This window comes from Drosophila biarmipes, chromosome X (assembly GCF_025231255.1).
Source record: "Drosophila biarmipes strain raj3 chromosome X, RU_DBia_V1.1, whole genome shotgun sequence".
Lineage (NCBI taxonomy): Eukaryota > Metazoa > Arthropoda > Insecta > Diptera > Drosophilidae > Drosophila > Drosophila biarmipes.
The window spans coordinates 20,497,944-20,516,381 of record NC_066611.1 but is presented as its reverse complement, the minus strand read 5'-3'; the positions used below and the strand labels follow the sequence as shown (position 1 = coordinate 20,516,381).

Sequence of the window (18,438 nt, the reverse complement as noted above, 5' to 3'; positions counted from 1 at the left end):
TTATTCTCAGCGATTTCTCTCTAGCCCCCTCTCCGCCTCCCTTTTCTAATTTCGTTTACTTCGCTTGAATGAAATGCAAATTGTTTTTACTTTTCCCTGGGCAGATCGTAATTTCTAATTACCAACGTGCATACAAACACACATATGCATGCATAGCGGGTTAACTCCGATTTCTGTTGTTGCAATTGCACCGCAAAGTGGAGCAGTGGACTGGGAAAGAGGGGAGGAGAGAGAGAGAGAGAGAAGAGAAGTGGCGAGAGAGGGGGTTAAGAACTGGGGACAAGCGACGATCATTAAGCCGCAGTTGCTTGTTGTTGCTCTAACTGTACTGTGATGTAAGGTTCCTACAGTGGAGCCTCCTAAGCCATACCTACATACTTATATGAATGTAAATTACAGCCCTATATTTTGCGCCCTTAATCCTTTTAAAGTAATGTCCAATGCAACATAAAATATTGCTAATTATCCTTTTCCTTCTAGGGTTAAGGTTCCCCACCGCAACGTTAACTGAAGGCCAAGTGAGCGCCAGGCGCTTTCGCCGAGCGACCACTGTACCTGTATTTACCTACATATCTGGGTTGCCTTTGTTACACTGTTCGCGATTCAAATGGTCGACGTGCGAAACCGTAGTAAGTAAAACAATTTAATTACATTTTGCACTTGTTTGTTGTTGCGGCTAATAGCATTTGCATCGAAGAAGAAGAAGCAGAAGCAGGGCGGCCAAGGAAGATGCAAGCCCGGGGGTGGGGTATGCCGGGTTGATAGGCGGCAGTGGGAGCGAGAGGGGTTAATCGCTCCGTCTGCGATATGTCACGTTTCGCGGAGGCAAGTGGAGTGCGATAAAGTGGAGAGTGTGCCAAGTCAAAAAACAATTCGACTAATGAGCGAGCTTAGCTGAAAAGCCGCAGTGCTACACTGGGCCAAAAAACGCAGACAGATAAAGGTTTACCTGGGGTTAAAATGTTTTTAAATGGAACCCCTCACTACCGAAATTATTCAGTTGGAACTAAGACACTTATAAGAAATGTTTTTTGATTTGCTGTCCGACCAAAACCTTATCAAAAATTCTTCGCCTACTCATCTTGAAAGGGAGATAAGCACATATACTTGCAAAGATAAACTCATCTAATTAGGTGTTTCAACGGCGTTCCAGGAGTGTGATGTAAGGCAGTCGTGCCACTGCAGGAGCATTTTCTCCCAGTGCACGAGGTGGAGTACCAAAAAGAGGCGAGGCGCGCCGAGGAGAACCTGCAATTATGGGAGGCCTTCTGCCGACCCATCCGCATCCCAGGCTGAAAGTCAAATAACATAAATTATGGCCGGACGGACGCAGGATCATGTGGGGGCAGGCCCAAGAAGATAAACAGTGAATAGGTCTGGCGAGGCCCTGTGGGCCTCTATAAATAGAGTTGCCAACTGCGGCAATTGCAGCCACCGACCATTGCGAGTGCCCGTGCTGGGGACCTTCTTTTGTGGCGATTTATGATTAATAAAAGGAATTAATCGCGCAGAATGCCGGCGATGGCCATAATTGGGGGCCCGACTCCTGCGGGGATCGGTGGATCGCACGGCCAAGGTCGTTGCGAGGCCGTGTCCGCGGAATCCCCCCCCCGCCCGAGTGCCAAATGCAGTTTCCCCGAACTCTTGGCCTTGGTTGCTCGGTACCTTGCTGTTCTTGGTTTCACTTCCGAACTGCGATTTTCCTTCGGCGTTCACGACGGTCGACTGATCTATAGTTCAGCCAGGCCCCAGTTTTTATATCAATTAAAAGTTGGCCCGGCCGGTGCACTGAGGAAAACCAGATGAGAAGCTAAAAATGTATATTACTGGAACGGAAAACGGGGAAGGGTGAGTGGAGGAACCACGAATGGGCAGTCGCTTGATTACACCAATCCATTTCATTCTCTAGGTGCTGCTTATTCCTCGCAGTGGGCACTTGATCCCCTGGAAAACTCCATTTCCACGTGTACACCCCGCAACGCCTGGCACTAAACTACGACTGTCGTGTCGCATTGCATATGGAAGTCGATTCCCATAAACACCGTGTGCGAAAGTCTCGAACACCTGGATATAGTAAACCATTCATGGGACTCGGTTTTCCATTAAAAAGTGCCCGTTGCTGGGGTGCAGATACCTTGAATCGAACCCACCCCGCTCGGTTCCTTGTTTTATATCGAGTGCGGTCTCTGGGTGGGGGCGAAGATGCTTCGCGCTGTTGTGCGACTATTTACTTGGCCCTATCTCATGCCACTGCCGTATCCGCCAGTGGTTTACGAGGCGCATCTATCTCATTTAATGCCTAGAACAACAAACAAAGCGCCAGCCTGTAGTTGCCAAAAAAGTCGAGAACAACTGAAAACCGATGTTCCTGCCCTTTGCCCTTTGGCGTCCTGTGCGATGGGTTGATCTTTGGATCGCTCTGCGGCAGCCAAAAACAGAGATTAGGAAAGGGGGAGAAGAAACGGCGGGCCGAAGAGCCACCTTGTAGACGGTGTCTGTGTGCCGACGCTTTCTGTTTCACTTACGCAAATATTTTCACAACTTATCGCAAGATGTTGCGCCAAATGCGCAAGGTCCGAGACCCGAAAGCAGCAATAATTCTCCCAACGAGGCTTTCTCGCATGCCATTCCAATGGCCCGGGGTCGTCTCTAATCTCCGCCCCATGCGATCGCAGCCCATCCGACCTGATCTGATCCGACCACCTAACCGGGCAGGTCACGTTCGCCGGGGTGTCAGGTCGAGATGGCGGTGGGAGGCACAGGTAGATAGCTGCAGATAAACGGATTACAATGAACGATAAGGACGTTGGCGAAATTCCCCTTATCGCAGGGTTCTGTTGGGGGAGAAACGGCTACGTAATCGCAGAAGGGGAACAGGTTGCATAAACTTTCGCAGAACTTGCCAGATATACTTCCCGGCAGCCAAGACATCATAGTCATAGGGTCTATCTACAGCGAATACCTAATAAATCGTCACGTATCTACGAATGAATGCGATGGAGTACTTAAGTTTAGATCTGAGAGCTTTGCTCGAGATATTTTCCATCTTCCCCCGGGGAAGTTCTGGTGTCTCAATTGCCTTAATGGAGCAACTAACTTGATTTTCGTCGTTGAGTTAATTGGAGAACCTCATTTAACTTGAGAACTCGACTCCAAGAAGTTCTTCCCCATGCGGCAGTGGTTTCTCGTGTGTGGGTTCATGTGGGTGTCAGGGGTCAACGCATTTAACCCAATCAATTTTTCCTAAATGTCATTGACTGCCGGGCATGCAGTGTGCTGCAGCAGGCAGCAAGTGACAGGAACGCGGTTCGAAGAGCTTCTGCTTGGGCACATTTTCTTGGTCTTAGTTTTTCGCCTCAATTCTTCTGCCGAATGCCGTTGGACCTGGGGCGTGGCCCTCTCGCTCGCACCTGCGCTTCGAGCGCCTGTCAATCTTGTTAGAAATGCGTTTGTTCTTCGCGCGGGCGAGGAGGGAGGAGGGGGGAAGAGGAGAAGGGCCCCGAAGACCGCGCCAGAAGACCCATCAGAAGAAGCGGCCAAGAAGCGGCCAAGAAGCGGCTAAGAAGCGGCTGCATTTATTTTTATTCGACACTCGGCCATTTCGGGCTTATGCTTTGTTTTTCGTCATTGTGTTGCGCTCTGGAATCCGTTGAATATTGTATCTGTGCCTAATTAACTGTCGAATTACAGCCCAGCTCCGGAAGATTGAACTCTGCGAGGCTCGACGCGTGGCTAACCCTTGGAATGTCTAAGACAGTTCTCAGTTACGCACTAAAACATTTAGTGATGGTCCCAAGAACGGAGTCTAAATGAAAATATTAGCTTACTAGCAGTATAGATAATTACCCAACGTTAATCCTAATGGTATCCCAACTTGAGGTCCCTCTTTTACCGACCTGTTTCTGGCATGACTACTCCTCTTCACATTCTTCTGATCGACATTTCAGCAGGGGATTCTTCGGGCTTATCGAGGCTCCACTGTGGATCCGTCGATCGACTCCTAACGGTTAATCGCTGTTTTAACAATGAAGTTCTGCCAAAAGGCCCCCAAACAATTGCCGGGCCATAAATAATTATGCTAATCGCCGGCCAAACCGAAGAGCCGGCCATCAACAGCAAACATTCATGTAAAGATCACATAATGTCTATAAATACGTGTATCTATACGCCGCAGATATCGGGCAGATATATAGATACTTTTGTGCGGATGCGTAGACACGGTCTGTGGTTTTTATTGTGTTCTATTTGGGAATTGTTCAAAAATAATTGGCACATTTTCAAGATGTTTAGCCTCTGGTTTTTCGGCCGCTTGGGCTAGTTGTGTATGGAAAATATACGCTGCAGTTGCTTTAGCCAAGGAAAATGCTGCAATTTATTGCGGCCGAAGATAAAGATACACTTGGTGGCGCATCTGACAGATGCGTTTGTCATTTGTCACGGCGCAAACTTGGGCTCATTTTGGAGGCGGCAAACAAGGTCGGCAGATAGCGAAAATTAAAGGAGCCCCAGGCCACACCATTTGATTGCTTTACGAAGTGTCAGATACAAGATGCATTTGTATCTCGTGCACTCAAGGCAAAGTTAGAGGACATCAAGTCGAAATAACTATCTCTAAGATATTTGTTTTTAGTTTCAGAAAATGTATTTCTCGGGTGGATCCCCAAATTCGATTTTAAAATAACAAACTGATCTGTGATCGTACACAGTTTTCTTTCCGTGGGGCTGCAGAAATCGAAACCGTTGCAGGGGGCAGCGACTGTGGCGGTTCTTCAAAAAACGATTTATCGCGAGGTTCTCGGGGATTTGGAGAAGTCACACGGAAACAATTCTCATTCGATTCCAAATCAAATCAATCAAAAACCAAATCCTAATTCACTGCATTACTTCGCTGTTGTTGTTGTTTCTTCGCACGTTTCGCACTCGCACGCACACACACTGGCACACTGGAAAAAACAATTAGCTAATTTGCGCTGCGGTTATGCAAACAACAAATTATTCATACATATATGTGCGAAGGTACAAGCTGGTGCAAAATTTACCGAAAATATATAAAAATGCAATTATTGCGGCTATGTTATTGTTATTTGTCGACGGCGGCAGCGGCGACATTTACACAAATGCGCGACGTCGGCGTCGGCGACTAAATTTAGAACAGCGACGAGGGAGCGACGTCGACGAGGCGACGTCAACAACGCGCGGCAGCAGACTGAGCGCTCTGTCCGTGGAGCTCTGCCAGAACCAGCGGCGGCGGCGGAGGCAGAGCCAGCGCAGCATGCAGCGCACAGTGGGGCAGAACAAGGTGGGGATCTTTCCAAGGCGAAATATTATGACTCAGCTGGTACTGATGAAAAATAAAAGTCTCTCCTTAAAAAATGCTAAATTATCTCATACGAAAGATACATTTTCCTACTTTGGAAATTAAGAAATTGTCCAGGAAGAAGTCTTTAAAAATATTTTGAAGCTTTCATTTTTGAACTACTTGAGCTCCAGTAAGAAATTAAATTAAAATGTAAAAATGGAATAGTTTATGGCATATCAAATAAAACCGTAAAGCCATAGCTCAAGCTTTAAGGACTTGTCATCTCCTTAGCTAGCTAAAAAATATTTCCTGGCTCTCCGCTTTATTAGACTGAAAAATAAAGTTCTTTTGGAATTTTTAAAACATGTGTGGCTTCCCTACAATTATAATTAAACTATTTCAATGGTTTTTTAAACTTTCCATAAATTCCCCTTTTCGCACTAAAATCCTCAGTCTGGCCCACTGTGCCGCTAGCGAGAGAGAGAGAGAGGCGAGCATAGCCTGTTGCGCCGGCGCGTCGCGACGCTGGAGGATGCTGCACCTGTTCCCATCTCAGTCGCCTCGCCCCCTCCCGCTCGCACACGTTGGCGGTCCGGTCGCTCCTGCTGCGCTGTTATTGTTTTGCTTTGCTAGTGTAATTGTTATTGTTGTTGACAACGCGTAGGCCAAATATTTGAATGTGAGGCTGAAGCTGAAGCTGCTGCGCCGACTTACGGTACCCCAATGCCACAGACAGCGGACCGCGCAGCCGTCGCGTCGTCTGCGCCTGCGCAGCATGCAAAGCGGTACTGCTGATTGGCCCGCCAATGTACCGTTGCACAGTGGGCCTCGGTGATTAATTAATTATGCGGCTAATGGCCGAGTGGCAAAAATTGGTGAGACAGCATAAATTATTGAAATCGTAAAGTGGAATGTAAAAGTTGTTGGGTTCTTTAATTGTCGCAGGAATTTCGCTTTTGAATTGTTTCCCATTTTTAAGTAGGTTTTAAGGGGGATGCTGAAATTCTTTCGTTACGCCATGGATCTTGCGCATGTCCCTAACGCAATGTTTGGCTTATTCCCTTTGTTGGTTCACTGTTTTAATTTCCTCAATGCAGATTTTGGATGTGTTCCTCCTGTTGATATTTTTTCGATCCATTGTTTTATTTGTCCTGGAGTCCACAGGAATGTTTTGGTAAATTGGTGTGTATGCATATTTCGCCGCCATGGTCCCACTGTGCACCATCGGCGACGTCCGCGGAGTGATACAATAAATTTGAGCGCCAAATGCACGTGCTGAGAGACGACGCCGTTGACAAGTACCGGTATTATGGATCTTCGGGTTCCGTTCCCGGTTGCATAACCATAGCGATAGGCATGCGCTTGAGATTTATGCAGCCCGCCGCTGCGGGAGGGGCAGGGGATTATAATCGGAATCGGAATCGCTGGAAGCCGCTCACATGCACGCTGCACTTGCCGCTTGACCGACATTCGAGTAGGAAAAACCCGTACTTCGGGTTTCTTCTCTATTTGCAAATTGTTGCTTTTTGGTGTCTGAAAATTTAAATTAGCCCGTGTTGTGACATTTATGAAACTTACTTGTCTCTGTTGTTGGTCTGGGAGTTTTGCGAGTTGCAGAAAAGAAAACATTGGTCGGATTACCGTTGCAGCGGTGCTTACCTGCAGGTGAGAAGAATGGAGAACATAGTTTGTACATAAATTAGCCGGGGGTTAAGTTGGGCTGGGGTTAATGAGTGACTGAAGTTTAGTGGGCCAACCAACACCGATTCATAATTAATTGGAACTAAGAATTTAATTTGGCCTAACGTAACACCACAAAAGCAGTAGGCGGAAGATTTGCAAGTTTGTTTGAAAATAGAAAGCTTTTCGAGTTATTTATCTAAGACCAGCACCGAATTTGAGTAAGGCTGCGAACCTTAGTCCGGTTTCGCACCCACATCGATCAAGTGTTCCCACCTGCTTACAAGATGTTTTTTGTTTTTAAATTAAATTTCATTCGCTTAAATTTAAGGGGCTTTTTATTCTAAAAGAATTGAAAGTGAATTAAATACTCCCCAAGGACTAGAGATATTTTTGGTCTTTAAATTCATTTTAAAGTGGCCAAAAAGTAGGCAATAAGAAAGTATGTTCGAAAAACTACGTTTGGAGATTTCAAATCTCTGGAAATGTTTATTTATTGTAAAATAAAATCATTTCGGGTACTTCTTGTATTATTTGTATAGTTGATGGTGTGAACGTATTTTCTAAGTATTTCCCTGACTATCCTCAGAGTTTTTGCATAGTAGAATAATGATTCAGGGGTACTGGAGCTTCTGTTTTGTTTTGGATTTATTTGCTTAGTACTTGTTAGCTACTGCTCCCTGCTCGTCTAAGCAATTTGTATTTACGAACAACTTGCACTTGGCTGCTAAATGCCGTCGGACAAACGGGTTTAACAATCGCAATCAATTCACACCGAAAAGTGGGGCTTATGGGGCTCATGGGGGTGGTACAGCGAAGGGCAGGCACGTAATAAACTCGGTTTCGATGGCATTTCAGTTCTCGATTGTCGTGCTAAACAAATGAGAGGGTAAAACGCTCCGATGGGCTGATGTCACCGATCCTTAGGTCTGATTTGATCTTACATGGGATCTGATTTGGGATCTGATTGGTTCGGTTTCGGTACTGTTGTTGGATGGAATGCAATGTGGAGCCGGATGCAGATGGAACTGGAGAACCTGGAGCTGAGTTCTGGGTTCTGGGTTCGGGTGCGGTCCTCTTACCTGTGCGTTACCCATTAGAGCATCGACTTCGGATGTGGTTTCTTGATGGATCGGTATAACCTCATCCACGTTCGCATAGATCGGCTGATCCTCGCTCAGGCTCTGTCTGAGTTTCCTCTTCCCCTCGTTCTTCTTGTTCTTCTCCGGGTGCTGTTCTCCCTCAAGCTTCTGCTGCTTCTTCAGGTGGGCATTGAGATTTATGGCCGACTTGGACTTGGCCTTCGCATAGCGAGCCGAGCTCCGCAGACTTTTCAAAACGCCATAGGATCGCGCATTGGCGAGCTTTTCTCCAGAGCGAGAGAAAATGATTTGGAGATATATAGAGAGAAAGAAGGAGAAGAAAGTATGGGGCGGGCGGGGGTTTTGCAGAGCGGAAAATAGTTATGTTAGATTTGCTCGCTAAATAATCGTATAAATAGCAATAAATATTTACAATAATGGACAGCAGCTTGGGGACAGTGGATGGTCAAAGCTTTTGGCACTACTTAAATAAATAAATTTAAATAAAATATCTTTAGCCCTATTTTGGTAATGAAAAAGAACAAACTCTTTATAAAGCTCATATTTAGCTACCATAAATATTTGATTTGCAGAAGCTATAAACCTATTTTTCTTGAATAAAATATTTCTTTTCGGAAGTTAAGAATTCATTTGATTATTTTTTTATTTTTTTGTTTTTCGAATATATAACAGAAACTCAGTGTAATATACCACCGTACTTCTCCCTGTGTAATAGTTTTTACGACATTTTAACCATAAAAATGCCTGAGCATTTCTACTTATTTCTACAAAAATTAGCAAATAAACATGTGTATATGAATGACCTTGCCGAAAAGGCTTTTACCCCTTATCGAATGCCATTTGATTTTTACCTTTCAATTAACGCTGATTTCCAGTGCCATTAACTTGACCGCAACTGTGTGCCGCAATTACACAAAGAGACTATACATACACATATGAATTGATGGCCCAAGTACCAGGTGAAATGGTGCGGGGGAGCGGTGTTGTGGGGAGCGGGATAGGTTCGCTTTTGGGCCTGTCCACTTTCTATTAACTACGTGACGGCATGCCCATAAACGAGCGAGTCCAAAAAACTATGGCTTCGCCAACTTCCGGCAGAAAAGGCGGGGAAAACAGCGTCCGGCGAGTTGGCCTGGCCAAGAGTGAAAAACAAGTGCCAACTGGAGGATGATTCAAGGGGCCTAGTGCATCAGCCAGCATGGTCTATATATAGACTATAGACTCACGACCGAAGTCAATGTCTGTAGATAAAACCATTGAACTAAGTAGCAGGTAATGACGGTAAATAAATGTTGCACTGGCGAAAATACGCTATTCTCCTCTACTAAATTTAATTATGGGGAAAAAAATGTATACGTTATATTTCTTGTAAAAAGCATAAAATATTTTTATTGGTTCCATAAATGTAAGAGTTAATCGATAATTGTTTACCAACATTTTTCTTATAGGTTTGCTTTCGAAAAGACACTACCGATAAGATCTGCTCAAGAGTTGTAATATTAAAAGGTAGTAGTAAAATTTAAAAAACTAAATGTTTATGATTGATGTTTTTCAAGGTGTTGTTATCGATTGGTTGTTAAAAATACACTCTATCGATAGGATTAAATTAGAAAGACACAAATGATTTTAGAAAAGACTTTAAAAACAATGATCCAAGAAAAAGTCATTTTTTCTATTTTTTGACCCAAAAAAATCAGTATTTTGGGCGAAACAAAAAAAGTAATGGTCCAAAACTGGAATGGCATACCTCGTTGAGCTCGTAATTAAATTCCCTACCAACTGGCATTCACATCTAGAAAATTTATTTTTTGAAATATTTTCGCAAAAAAAGCTGTTAGCTGTGCAAAATGGTGCATCTTTTAAGGTTTGGACTATTTTTGACCAAGATACATCAAAAAAGCTAAAAGAAAAAAAATCAGTTTTTCGTCAAAAACTAAGATCCTATTTTTCGACCCAAAAAAATCTGTATTTTGGGCGAAACAAAAAAAGTAATGGTCCGAAACTGGAATGGCATACCTCGTTGAGCTCGTAATTAAATTCCCTACCAACTGGCATTCACATCTAGAAAATTAATTTTTTGAAATATTTTCGCAAAAAAAGACGATGCTATCCCTTGCAAAAAAATTGAAAATTTCCGAAAATTTTTAGTTTCTATAATCTGCCGGGAAACGACTGATATCAATTGTCTAGCTTGTTAGCTGTGCAAAACGGTGCATTTTTTATGGTTTGGTCTATTTTTGACCAAGATACATCAAAAAAGCTAAAAGAAAAAAAATCAGTTTTTCGTCAAAAACTAAGATCCTATTTTTCGACCCAAAAAAATCAGTATTTTGGGCGAAACAAAAAAAGTAATGGTCCGAAACTGGAATGGCATACCTCGTTGAGCTCGTAACGAAATTCGCAACCAACTGGCATTCACATCTAGAAATTTTATTTTTTGAAACATTGAAAATTTGTAGTTTCAATGTAAGAAATCATAATATATAGACCACCGGGCTTACCCAGTGCAAGCTACTGCGCACTTGCGGTTGGCATTGCGTTGCAAGTGTTCAATCTGACAAACAAATCACCGACAATTGCTACACCGGCATTGCGCATACGCCCCGTGGCCGCACACATAGATGAGTGCTCGAGCACGAAGTGGGCCATGAGCCAGTGGAAAAACTTAAAAACCAGATTCTCGACGATTGCCGAAAGAAAGTTCACATGCACGCGTAGAACGAGTCTAACCAGTCAAGAGTACTACTGAGTAACAGCAGTAAGCAATCGGCAGTTGGCAATTAAAAGCAGGGAACACCTTCGAAAGGCGGCAAAGCTGAAGCTCCAATCAGCTTAAACCCTATTCAGTCTGTATACAAAGGCCCCACCAAAACTGGCCCAATGCGGAACCAAGTTGCCGATTTTCGGATGGGTTGCCACACTAGTTCCCCAACAAGTTGGATGAGTCTTGCCCAACCCATCTCATACAGAACTGGAAACCGAAAGCTGGCCAAGGTCTTACATATGTTGCGAAAAAAGACTCATAAAACTGGTGTTCAGAACAAAGTAGGGTTCTATATTTTGGCGTGCTCTATATTGCGACTCTTCGAAGTGGTACACAATAGAGTGTTGATAAAGCAAGGAGCGATATAAATACTTTTTTGGTGGTCTAAACTTGAACTGGGTTGGGCTTAATGACTAGGTAAATATAATTACCTTAAAAGCGGGAATGTGAGTGCTAGAGGAAATTTCACAGTTTGTTAACTGCAATATTATTCATAGGAAATCTTAGGGGGGCCATTAAAATGCACACAACGAATAATCGTATATATGACTATGGGTGGGGTCGGTGTACATAAAAGAACATCTTGTAGGAAAGTTACCGGATAAGTTCTGAATAAAACCTAGACAAAAATACTGAATATACTGCATAAAATAGACTGAATAAAAGTACTGAGAAGTACAGAAGAAACAAATATACTGAATAATGCCTTGCTCAGTTCAGTTTTCAAGAGCCTTACATATTAAAAGTGAAAAAGTTACCTTGTGCCAAACACTTCTACTAAACTCTTCAAACTGCCCTCGATGCGATGCCTTCGTAATTAGCTGAATTCGCATCTAGTTACACGCTCCGCAGCCCATTCACAATGCACGTCAATGAAATGCAGCCGGGGAGCAAGGTTGCATCAGGAAGTGTCCGAATGAATGCGATTAGACCACCCAATCCCAGCTATTTGGGCCCACAATCGATGGCATTATCATTTTGCATCTAGTATCGCCATTCAGCCGCTGCGTCTCAAGTTCATCGAACTGTCACCGAGCAAGCCAGTGGCACAAGGAGAACGACCAGGGCCAATTAAGTCGGCCAATTCGATCATATAATTTGTTATAATTATTTTCGTAACACCCTGAACATTGACTCCGTATGACAAGGGAATGGTTTGGCCCAATCTTCGGCGTTATATGGTTTATGACTATTATTCGATTAGATCCCCTAATAACTCAAACCCATTCAAAAAAAGTTAATTTCTTGGGAAGTCATTCGTCTTCTATGAAGAACCTTCTAATTAAAAATTGTTTCTATAAGATAGTCATTATATCTTTATGTTAAAGATATTAACCCCCGTTCGATTTTGGTTTAATGGGTGCAAACTTTGTCAAGATCCAAATAGTTCAATGGAATTCAATTACGATTGTTATAGGGCAGCCTTGTTGCACATAGCAATTATCAAGCCATTGTTACAAAATTTCATTCAATGTTGTAAATTACTGATTCCATATATTGACCGATTTAATGGGCCTGCTACCCTCACATCTGAACAATGCATAGTATTTTTAAAAAGCTCAACATGCTTGTTTGTGTTTTTAAATTAAATTAAGCCACTGATGAATTCTTATTTTACGATTCGGCTAATTTGTTTTAACCATTTTTATCTTACTCATCTAAGTCCCATAACTTTTTGACTCACTCCAATGTCTTTCGGTATACATTTTACCATCCATTGTTCTGCTGGCTGACTAATTTGGGCCTCTTATCTCTTATCAACGAGGTACACTTGCGAAGTTGCCTTATCGAACTGCATTTCGCCACCTTTAAAGCGGCGAAAATGGTCGAGAATTACCTATTGTTTACATCCATGTAGGTCAGTGTTTTGGTAGTGACTAGGTGAGTCGTTTGCCCAGTGACGAATGTTTATCGCTAATTTATTTGTATTCTTCGACGCGTTTCCTTCAGGTAAACTGTTTATCTATCGCCGTTCGCCGACAACAATTAGAGGCATTCAACAATATCAAGCCCTGAATGCGGATGAGTGTGTGAATGGTAATGACTGAGTAGCTTCGAATGCGAAAATCCAGCAATTTTTTGTGGGGGCTGACTCCCACTGAACCGAAGCGAAAGGTGCTCACCAAACACGGGTGAACATATCAAAAGTCGGGGTAGAACTCACAAATACCGAGCATAAAGAGAGAAAGTAGATGGTAGGTTCTCTCGGTGATATTATGTTGGTAGTCCCAGAATAATAATACTATTTTCTTTCAGTTCGTCGAATATTATTGCGCTGCAATCAACTATCATTCATCAACTTTTTGACACACAAATGTCGGGTAAGCTGCCATATTTCTTATAGCAATCATTATTTTCCCAATAAAACTCGTTTTACGAGCCTTCACGTGACAGATGTATGATATAGTGACCAAAACTGATTTGTAAATTGCTCGCAGCAAGTGATTATGATCTATGTGCAGTTGGGAACTCCATAAATTGTTTACTAGGGGTAGAGCTACTACCAGCCTATGCAGGGTATTTTGGAGGTCGAGCATCTTCGAACTCGATATGCCGGAGAAAGGGAAACGTCTCCATTGAGGCATTTGAATACTTTCCAACCAAAGCCGCGAAATGAGAACAGTTCTCCGCGCGTTCCCCTTTGCTCGCTTCGCTTCGGCTCGGCGTATCTGAAAGATACACTTGTCGCTGTCTCAGAAATACACGGTTTGGTGCTCCAAACGAGGCCAGATCTCCTAGGCCAGAGCCAAAGTCTGGGCACGTTTTTGTTACCGATTTCGAAGTGTGTTTCTTGTTGGATCGTTGGATTTTCTGCCTTTTTGTTTTGTATTTTGTTGTTTGTAGTTTTGTCGGTGAGTTTTCTTTGGCTTCTCGGATCGGTCACAGTCTGGGCTGAAAATCAATTACCGTTAATGCTGGCCCACATACGCATGCAGATACAAGTGGCCAATATGGGTTAGCATTGAACGTGACTTGGCTGGAACCGAAAAGCGAAGACTTTCGGCCCGATCTGCACAACAAATGGAAGAAGCCATTTATTCAAGGTCAGCGCCCAACCTTTGGGGAGGCTTTAGCTTTAGCTTCGGTTTTAGCCGTAGTTTTGTGTGCGCACTCGTAAAAACGGAAAAGCTGCAGTAAAATCTGTACAAATATAATTAAAAATGCAGAGCGGCAAACAAAGGCGCAAAGAGGAGCTAAAAATTATGATTATTATTATTTTTAACACAGTTTGCGCACTCGGCGTTTACCATCATCTCTGCCATCCATCCACCTTTCCGGCCATATTTCGCAGGTTTTTTCTTTCTATTAAATCTGTCATATCGCCAACTAGCTGCGCAAACAAAAACAAATAAAAAAGTATATATGGTATATGGTAGCAATAATAACAAGTCGGGGTAATAGCTAATGCCACAACGATCCATTTTAGCGACTTTCACTGTTTAATTGTCGCGAAATTTCCTTTTTTCGCCGGCAATTTGTGTGCTTGGTCAGCGGTAACAACCGAAATAGTATCTTTTCATGCGCGAGATACTTGGAAATTTGTTTAAGTCTTGTTTGAGTATCTTGAACTTACATCAGCCCCGAAGGGATTGTTTCTCTTTCGGTTTTTATGGCTGCAGAGCAAATATTAAATTACTTATTTTTTTAAACTTTCTCTTCCTCAATTCTAGCTAAATTGATTGCAAGGATTGTTGGTAATTGCACGATGCTACCAATCAGTTCTTTTTCTGTGATTGGAGAACCTTTCTTAGGCCTTAAATGTTTTTTTGGTCTTATATTATACTACAGTTACAAGTTCCAATAAAGAGTGGTAAACTTGAATTAAAAATAAAATAAAATGACTGTTGTATCATGGCAGCTAGAAGTTTTAATTGTTTTTGAGAACAAATAATATTTAGAAAGTTGGCATGTTGCCGAAAAATTCAAAACTCAAGGTGCCATTTGCAGGAGAAAATGTACTTCTGGCAAAATTTGTGCAACTGGCGGGCAAAATCTAATCATTTCCCTGCAAGCCGATTAGCCACTAACCATTAGCCAGAAATCCCACTTACTGCACACTTATTCATAATTTGGCAACCAGTTTGCAGCCGCAATCCCACGAAAATCAACGAGGGAAGCCAATCTGCAGATCTTCAATTGGAATCTGATCTGCTGCTGGGGAAACGCGAGGGTTTGCAAAAACAAAGAGCCGATTGTTTGCCAGCAAATTGGGCAGGCACCAAATTGCATATGATCACGGACCTTTCCTCCTTCGGAAATTTCGTTTTTCCTTCCGCGAACCTCATTTGAATGAGGTGTACCCCTTTCTTTTTTCGTTATTTTTCTTCTGCGAAACGAGTCTTCGGGTAATTAAAAGTTCATTGTCGTCGGCGGCCTCCAACTTGTTGTGGAAATTATTTTGCAATGTCTGCCCAAAAAGAGCCAGCAGACACAGCTTCCACATAAAAAAGCAGAGCCTCCACACGACTTCCCCATCGTTTAGGTGGTTTTTTCTACCATTTTTTGCTGATCTCTTGCAGAGGCGAGAGATTTTCCCATATGAAAAACGATGACAAAATGTGTGCAGGAGGCACATTGTCATCGTCATTTGCCGGTGAGTGAAAGTTGCTGATGACCAGCATGGATGTGGACGTACTGTACACACAAGGCTGTGGATGAGGCTGGTATCCAGTGGTTCCATGGCCAATGCCTCCACGACAATCTGCCGTAATTGAACTTGAAGCCGCCACCAGGAAGCAGTTGCCGTCCCAGACGCGCGACTTGGCTGCACCTGCGCATCGCAGCCCCATCTGCATCTGCATCTGAATCGCCGTCCCAATCTCAATCCCAGCCAGAAGAAGATAATCGTTGGCAGCGACGTCAGTCACGACATTTGCGCAATCGGTTCGGGCCAGGCCAACTGGTTTTTCTCATATTACTTATTTTTTACCTCATTTTTTACGATTTCTGGGTGGGAGGCGAGCGGACCTTATCAGAAAAAGCGCCAAAAAGCTGGCGCATTTTAATGGATCATAATGCGATTACAGATACGCAGATAACACACTGTTCGCAAACCCACATACAGACAGCACAAAACAAAGGGTTACAAAAAAGAAAAGTTATACTACTGGCAATTCCGTTTGCAAACTTCCTCAAATTTCGTCATTCTTCTAGAATACCCAACCCCAAGCATACTCGATTAAATTCTTAAGCCTTTGCTTAAAATTATAAAAACATTTTATCCAACTAAACGTTACTTGGGCCATTCGTTTTGCTCAGTGCAACTGTTCCTTCTTTTTCTCCTCTTTGCTGGCGCTGTAAAAAGAAAGCTCTGGCGACCTTCAATTGCAAAAGATTTGAAAGAAATGTTTGATCTAGATTGCTTTTAGAAATTGACTTGGGAAATTTTCTAGAAGAATGTAGGTGTGTTTTTTTGCCATTGTCACAACTTAAGATAAAGTGCCAATGGCTTGAACAATTCTGGGTTAATCGCTGGTGAAAAGAAACTCTTTAAAGATAAAGCTATAAATCAAACAATGGTTATTTATTTGAATATATCGCTTTTTTTCACAACTATATTTGGGATATTTATTGAACTCTTGTGCAAATTAAACCTTTAATGGACTTATGAAACATAACTAAGATATAATTAACAAGTAAAAGCCCCTGAAAACTTACCAAGCTATTAAAAACTGCGAAATCTTTCGAGTTTTCTTTATCCCAACTAAACTTGAAATATTTCGGAATACCATTTATCCCAGTATCTCCAGACTGCGGCAGTCGATGGAGATGAACGGGTTGCACAGCAGGGCCAATCAGGCGATCCATAAATTTCGCCCGATGTTGTCAACGTTGCCGATTGACCCTCTTAACCTGAGTGTGTTTTGCATCGCTTAATTTATTCAAAAACTGTTCGACTTTCGTTCACCACAGCGATACGCACTCCCATTAAAAACATTAAAACAAAAAATAAACAGCCATAGATTAGCGCAGAAAAGTGATTAGGTTATTTTCAGTGACCTCGACACCGTTGGCGCGATGATAAAGCCAAGTTTCCTCGATTCATATGGCAGCTTCGGAAGCTGTCAAAATTCTCAGTCCCAAGTCAATTGCCAGTCGACACAAATGCGTGCACTCGGCAAAAATGCTTAGCGAAACTATTTAGTTTCGCCCATTATTTCATCGTTATATCGCAGTTATGGAAATCAATCTTGAATATTTCTTATATATATTATTTGATTACCAAATTCCAATCAACATTTATTTACCAATTTAAAACTATTTTTTTATATTTTGTCAGTGTGACCCCTTCTTGGGAATATACATATGTGAGATGTAGAAAATATTTCTTAAATGTAAAAACTCACTTAGTGGATCAAACATTAGAAACTAAATCGGATTGGGAATATTCAAACTAGGAAATAGTTTAAAAATATTGTGTCACAAATTGGCCGCAATTCCCTCCAGTAGTGGAACAGTGTATCCCCCTATCAATGGATATGCCAGTGCTGCCCATATTACAAAATATTCATATTAGGCAAGATATTCCTCAATTGTAAATAATTAATAAGTGGATTAAACACGAAAGACTAAACAAGAAAGGGGGCATTCAAACTAGCTTAAAACAAATATCAGGAAATGGCCAGCTGTTATGACCAGTGTACTCCCATAGCGATAGATCGCACTTGTCGAGCTGCGAAATTCCGAAAATCGGGTCAGGCCGAGAGATGCATGGGGCCAATTGGCCAATCGGTTTACAGATGGCCACACAGGCTAATTAACGATTTGGACCAATTAAGAAGACGCCGAAGGGGCGCCGGCGGGGGGTGGTTGTGTAAAAGGGGCGGGACAGGGAAAAATTGTGCAAATCGGGTTAGTTAGAGTGCAGGATAGAGTGCGAGTATCTCGTGGATACGTGCGGTAGTTAGTCGGTAATTAGTGCCAATCTCAAGCCGAACCGAACTGAACTCGATCGCAACTCACCCATGAATTATCGCGGAATTGTGACATATTTCGGTCAGCCGCGGAGAAGAAGCGGGGTATGATACGATGTGATCTATATATGTTATATTTTATTTTATAATGTGGGCATTTACTAGTTTTGCGCGGCACTGTTTACTTTCGGTTTCAGCTTGCCTTTCCTCCGTTTCGGCTTGTATTTCTTTTTATTCGCGAAATTCACAGTTTTTGCCTAATTTATCTAACCAATTTGTTAGCTAAGCTAAGCACACACACACACAGACACACGCAGCGAGTCAGCTGAGCGTAACGCATGTGCTGCAGATACTTTTGTATCTTGTATCTACTGCTGGCTGTTATTTTACTTTTTCGGCTGCTTTCTGAGGCGTAACTGACAGCACGATTACGTGCGACAATTGTAACACTCGCCAGCGAAAAAGGCAGATGCACTCAAAAAACACAGATGCTTTTTGGCCCAGTCATCGGACACTGGAGCTCGGCAGAAGCCCAGGTGGAAACGATAAAAAAATATACGACTATAGCAACGCACAGGTAGGTCGGAAAAGTCGCGGTGGAAAGCCGCATGCGCGCACGTCGCTCTGCTACGAAAACGCCGAACTAAACGAGTCGAGTCTGCGCCGCCAACTGAATCT

General features: G+C 42.8%; 1 protein-coding gene and 1 long non-coding RNA gene across 5 annotated transcripts in view; one reads left to right on the top strand and one right to left on the bottom strand.

The window, feature by feature from the left end:
* Nucleotides 1–18,438, bottom strand: part of LOC108023406 (nostrin) — a 26,500-nt gene extending 8,062 nt beyond the window's left edge. The window contains exons 1-2 of one of the 3 annotated variants that reach the window (XM_017092862.3): nt 17,810–18,438; nt 8,062–8,343 (exon numbers count right to left, since the gene is read on the bottom strand). In XM_017092862.3, coding sequence (XP_016948351.1) covers nt 8,062–8,343; nt 17,810–17,836 — 309 coding nt within the window. In that variant the 5' untranslated portion in view covers nt 17,837–18,438. Of the gene's footprint in view, nt 1–5,039; nt 5,220–8,061; nt 8,344–17,809 lie in introns of those variants that run through there. The other 2 variants (XM_017092864.3, XM_050888594.1) reach the window with 2 other exon arrangements.
* Nucleotides 12,645–18,438, top strand: part of LOC122818671 (uncharacterized) — a 61,874-nt gene continuing 56,080 nt past the window's right edge. Inside the window, exons 1-3 of one of the 2 annotated variants that reach the window (XR_007764534.1) lie at nt 12,645–13,041; nt 13,103–13,167; nt 14,518–15,165. This is a non-coding gene — a long non-coding RNA (uncharacterized LOC122818671). Of the gene's footprint in view, nt 13,042–13,102; nt 13,168–14,517; nt 15,166–18,438 lie in introns of those variants that run through there. The other variant, XR_007764532.1, reaches the window with a different exon arrangement.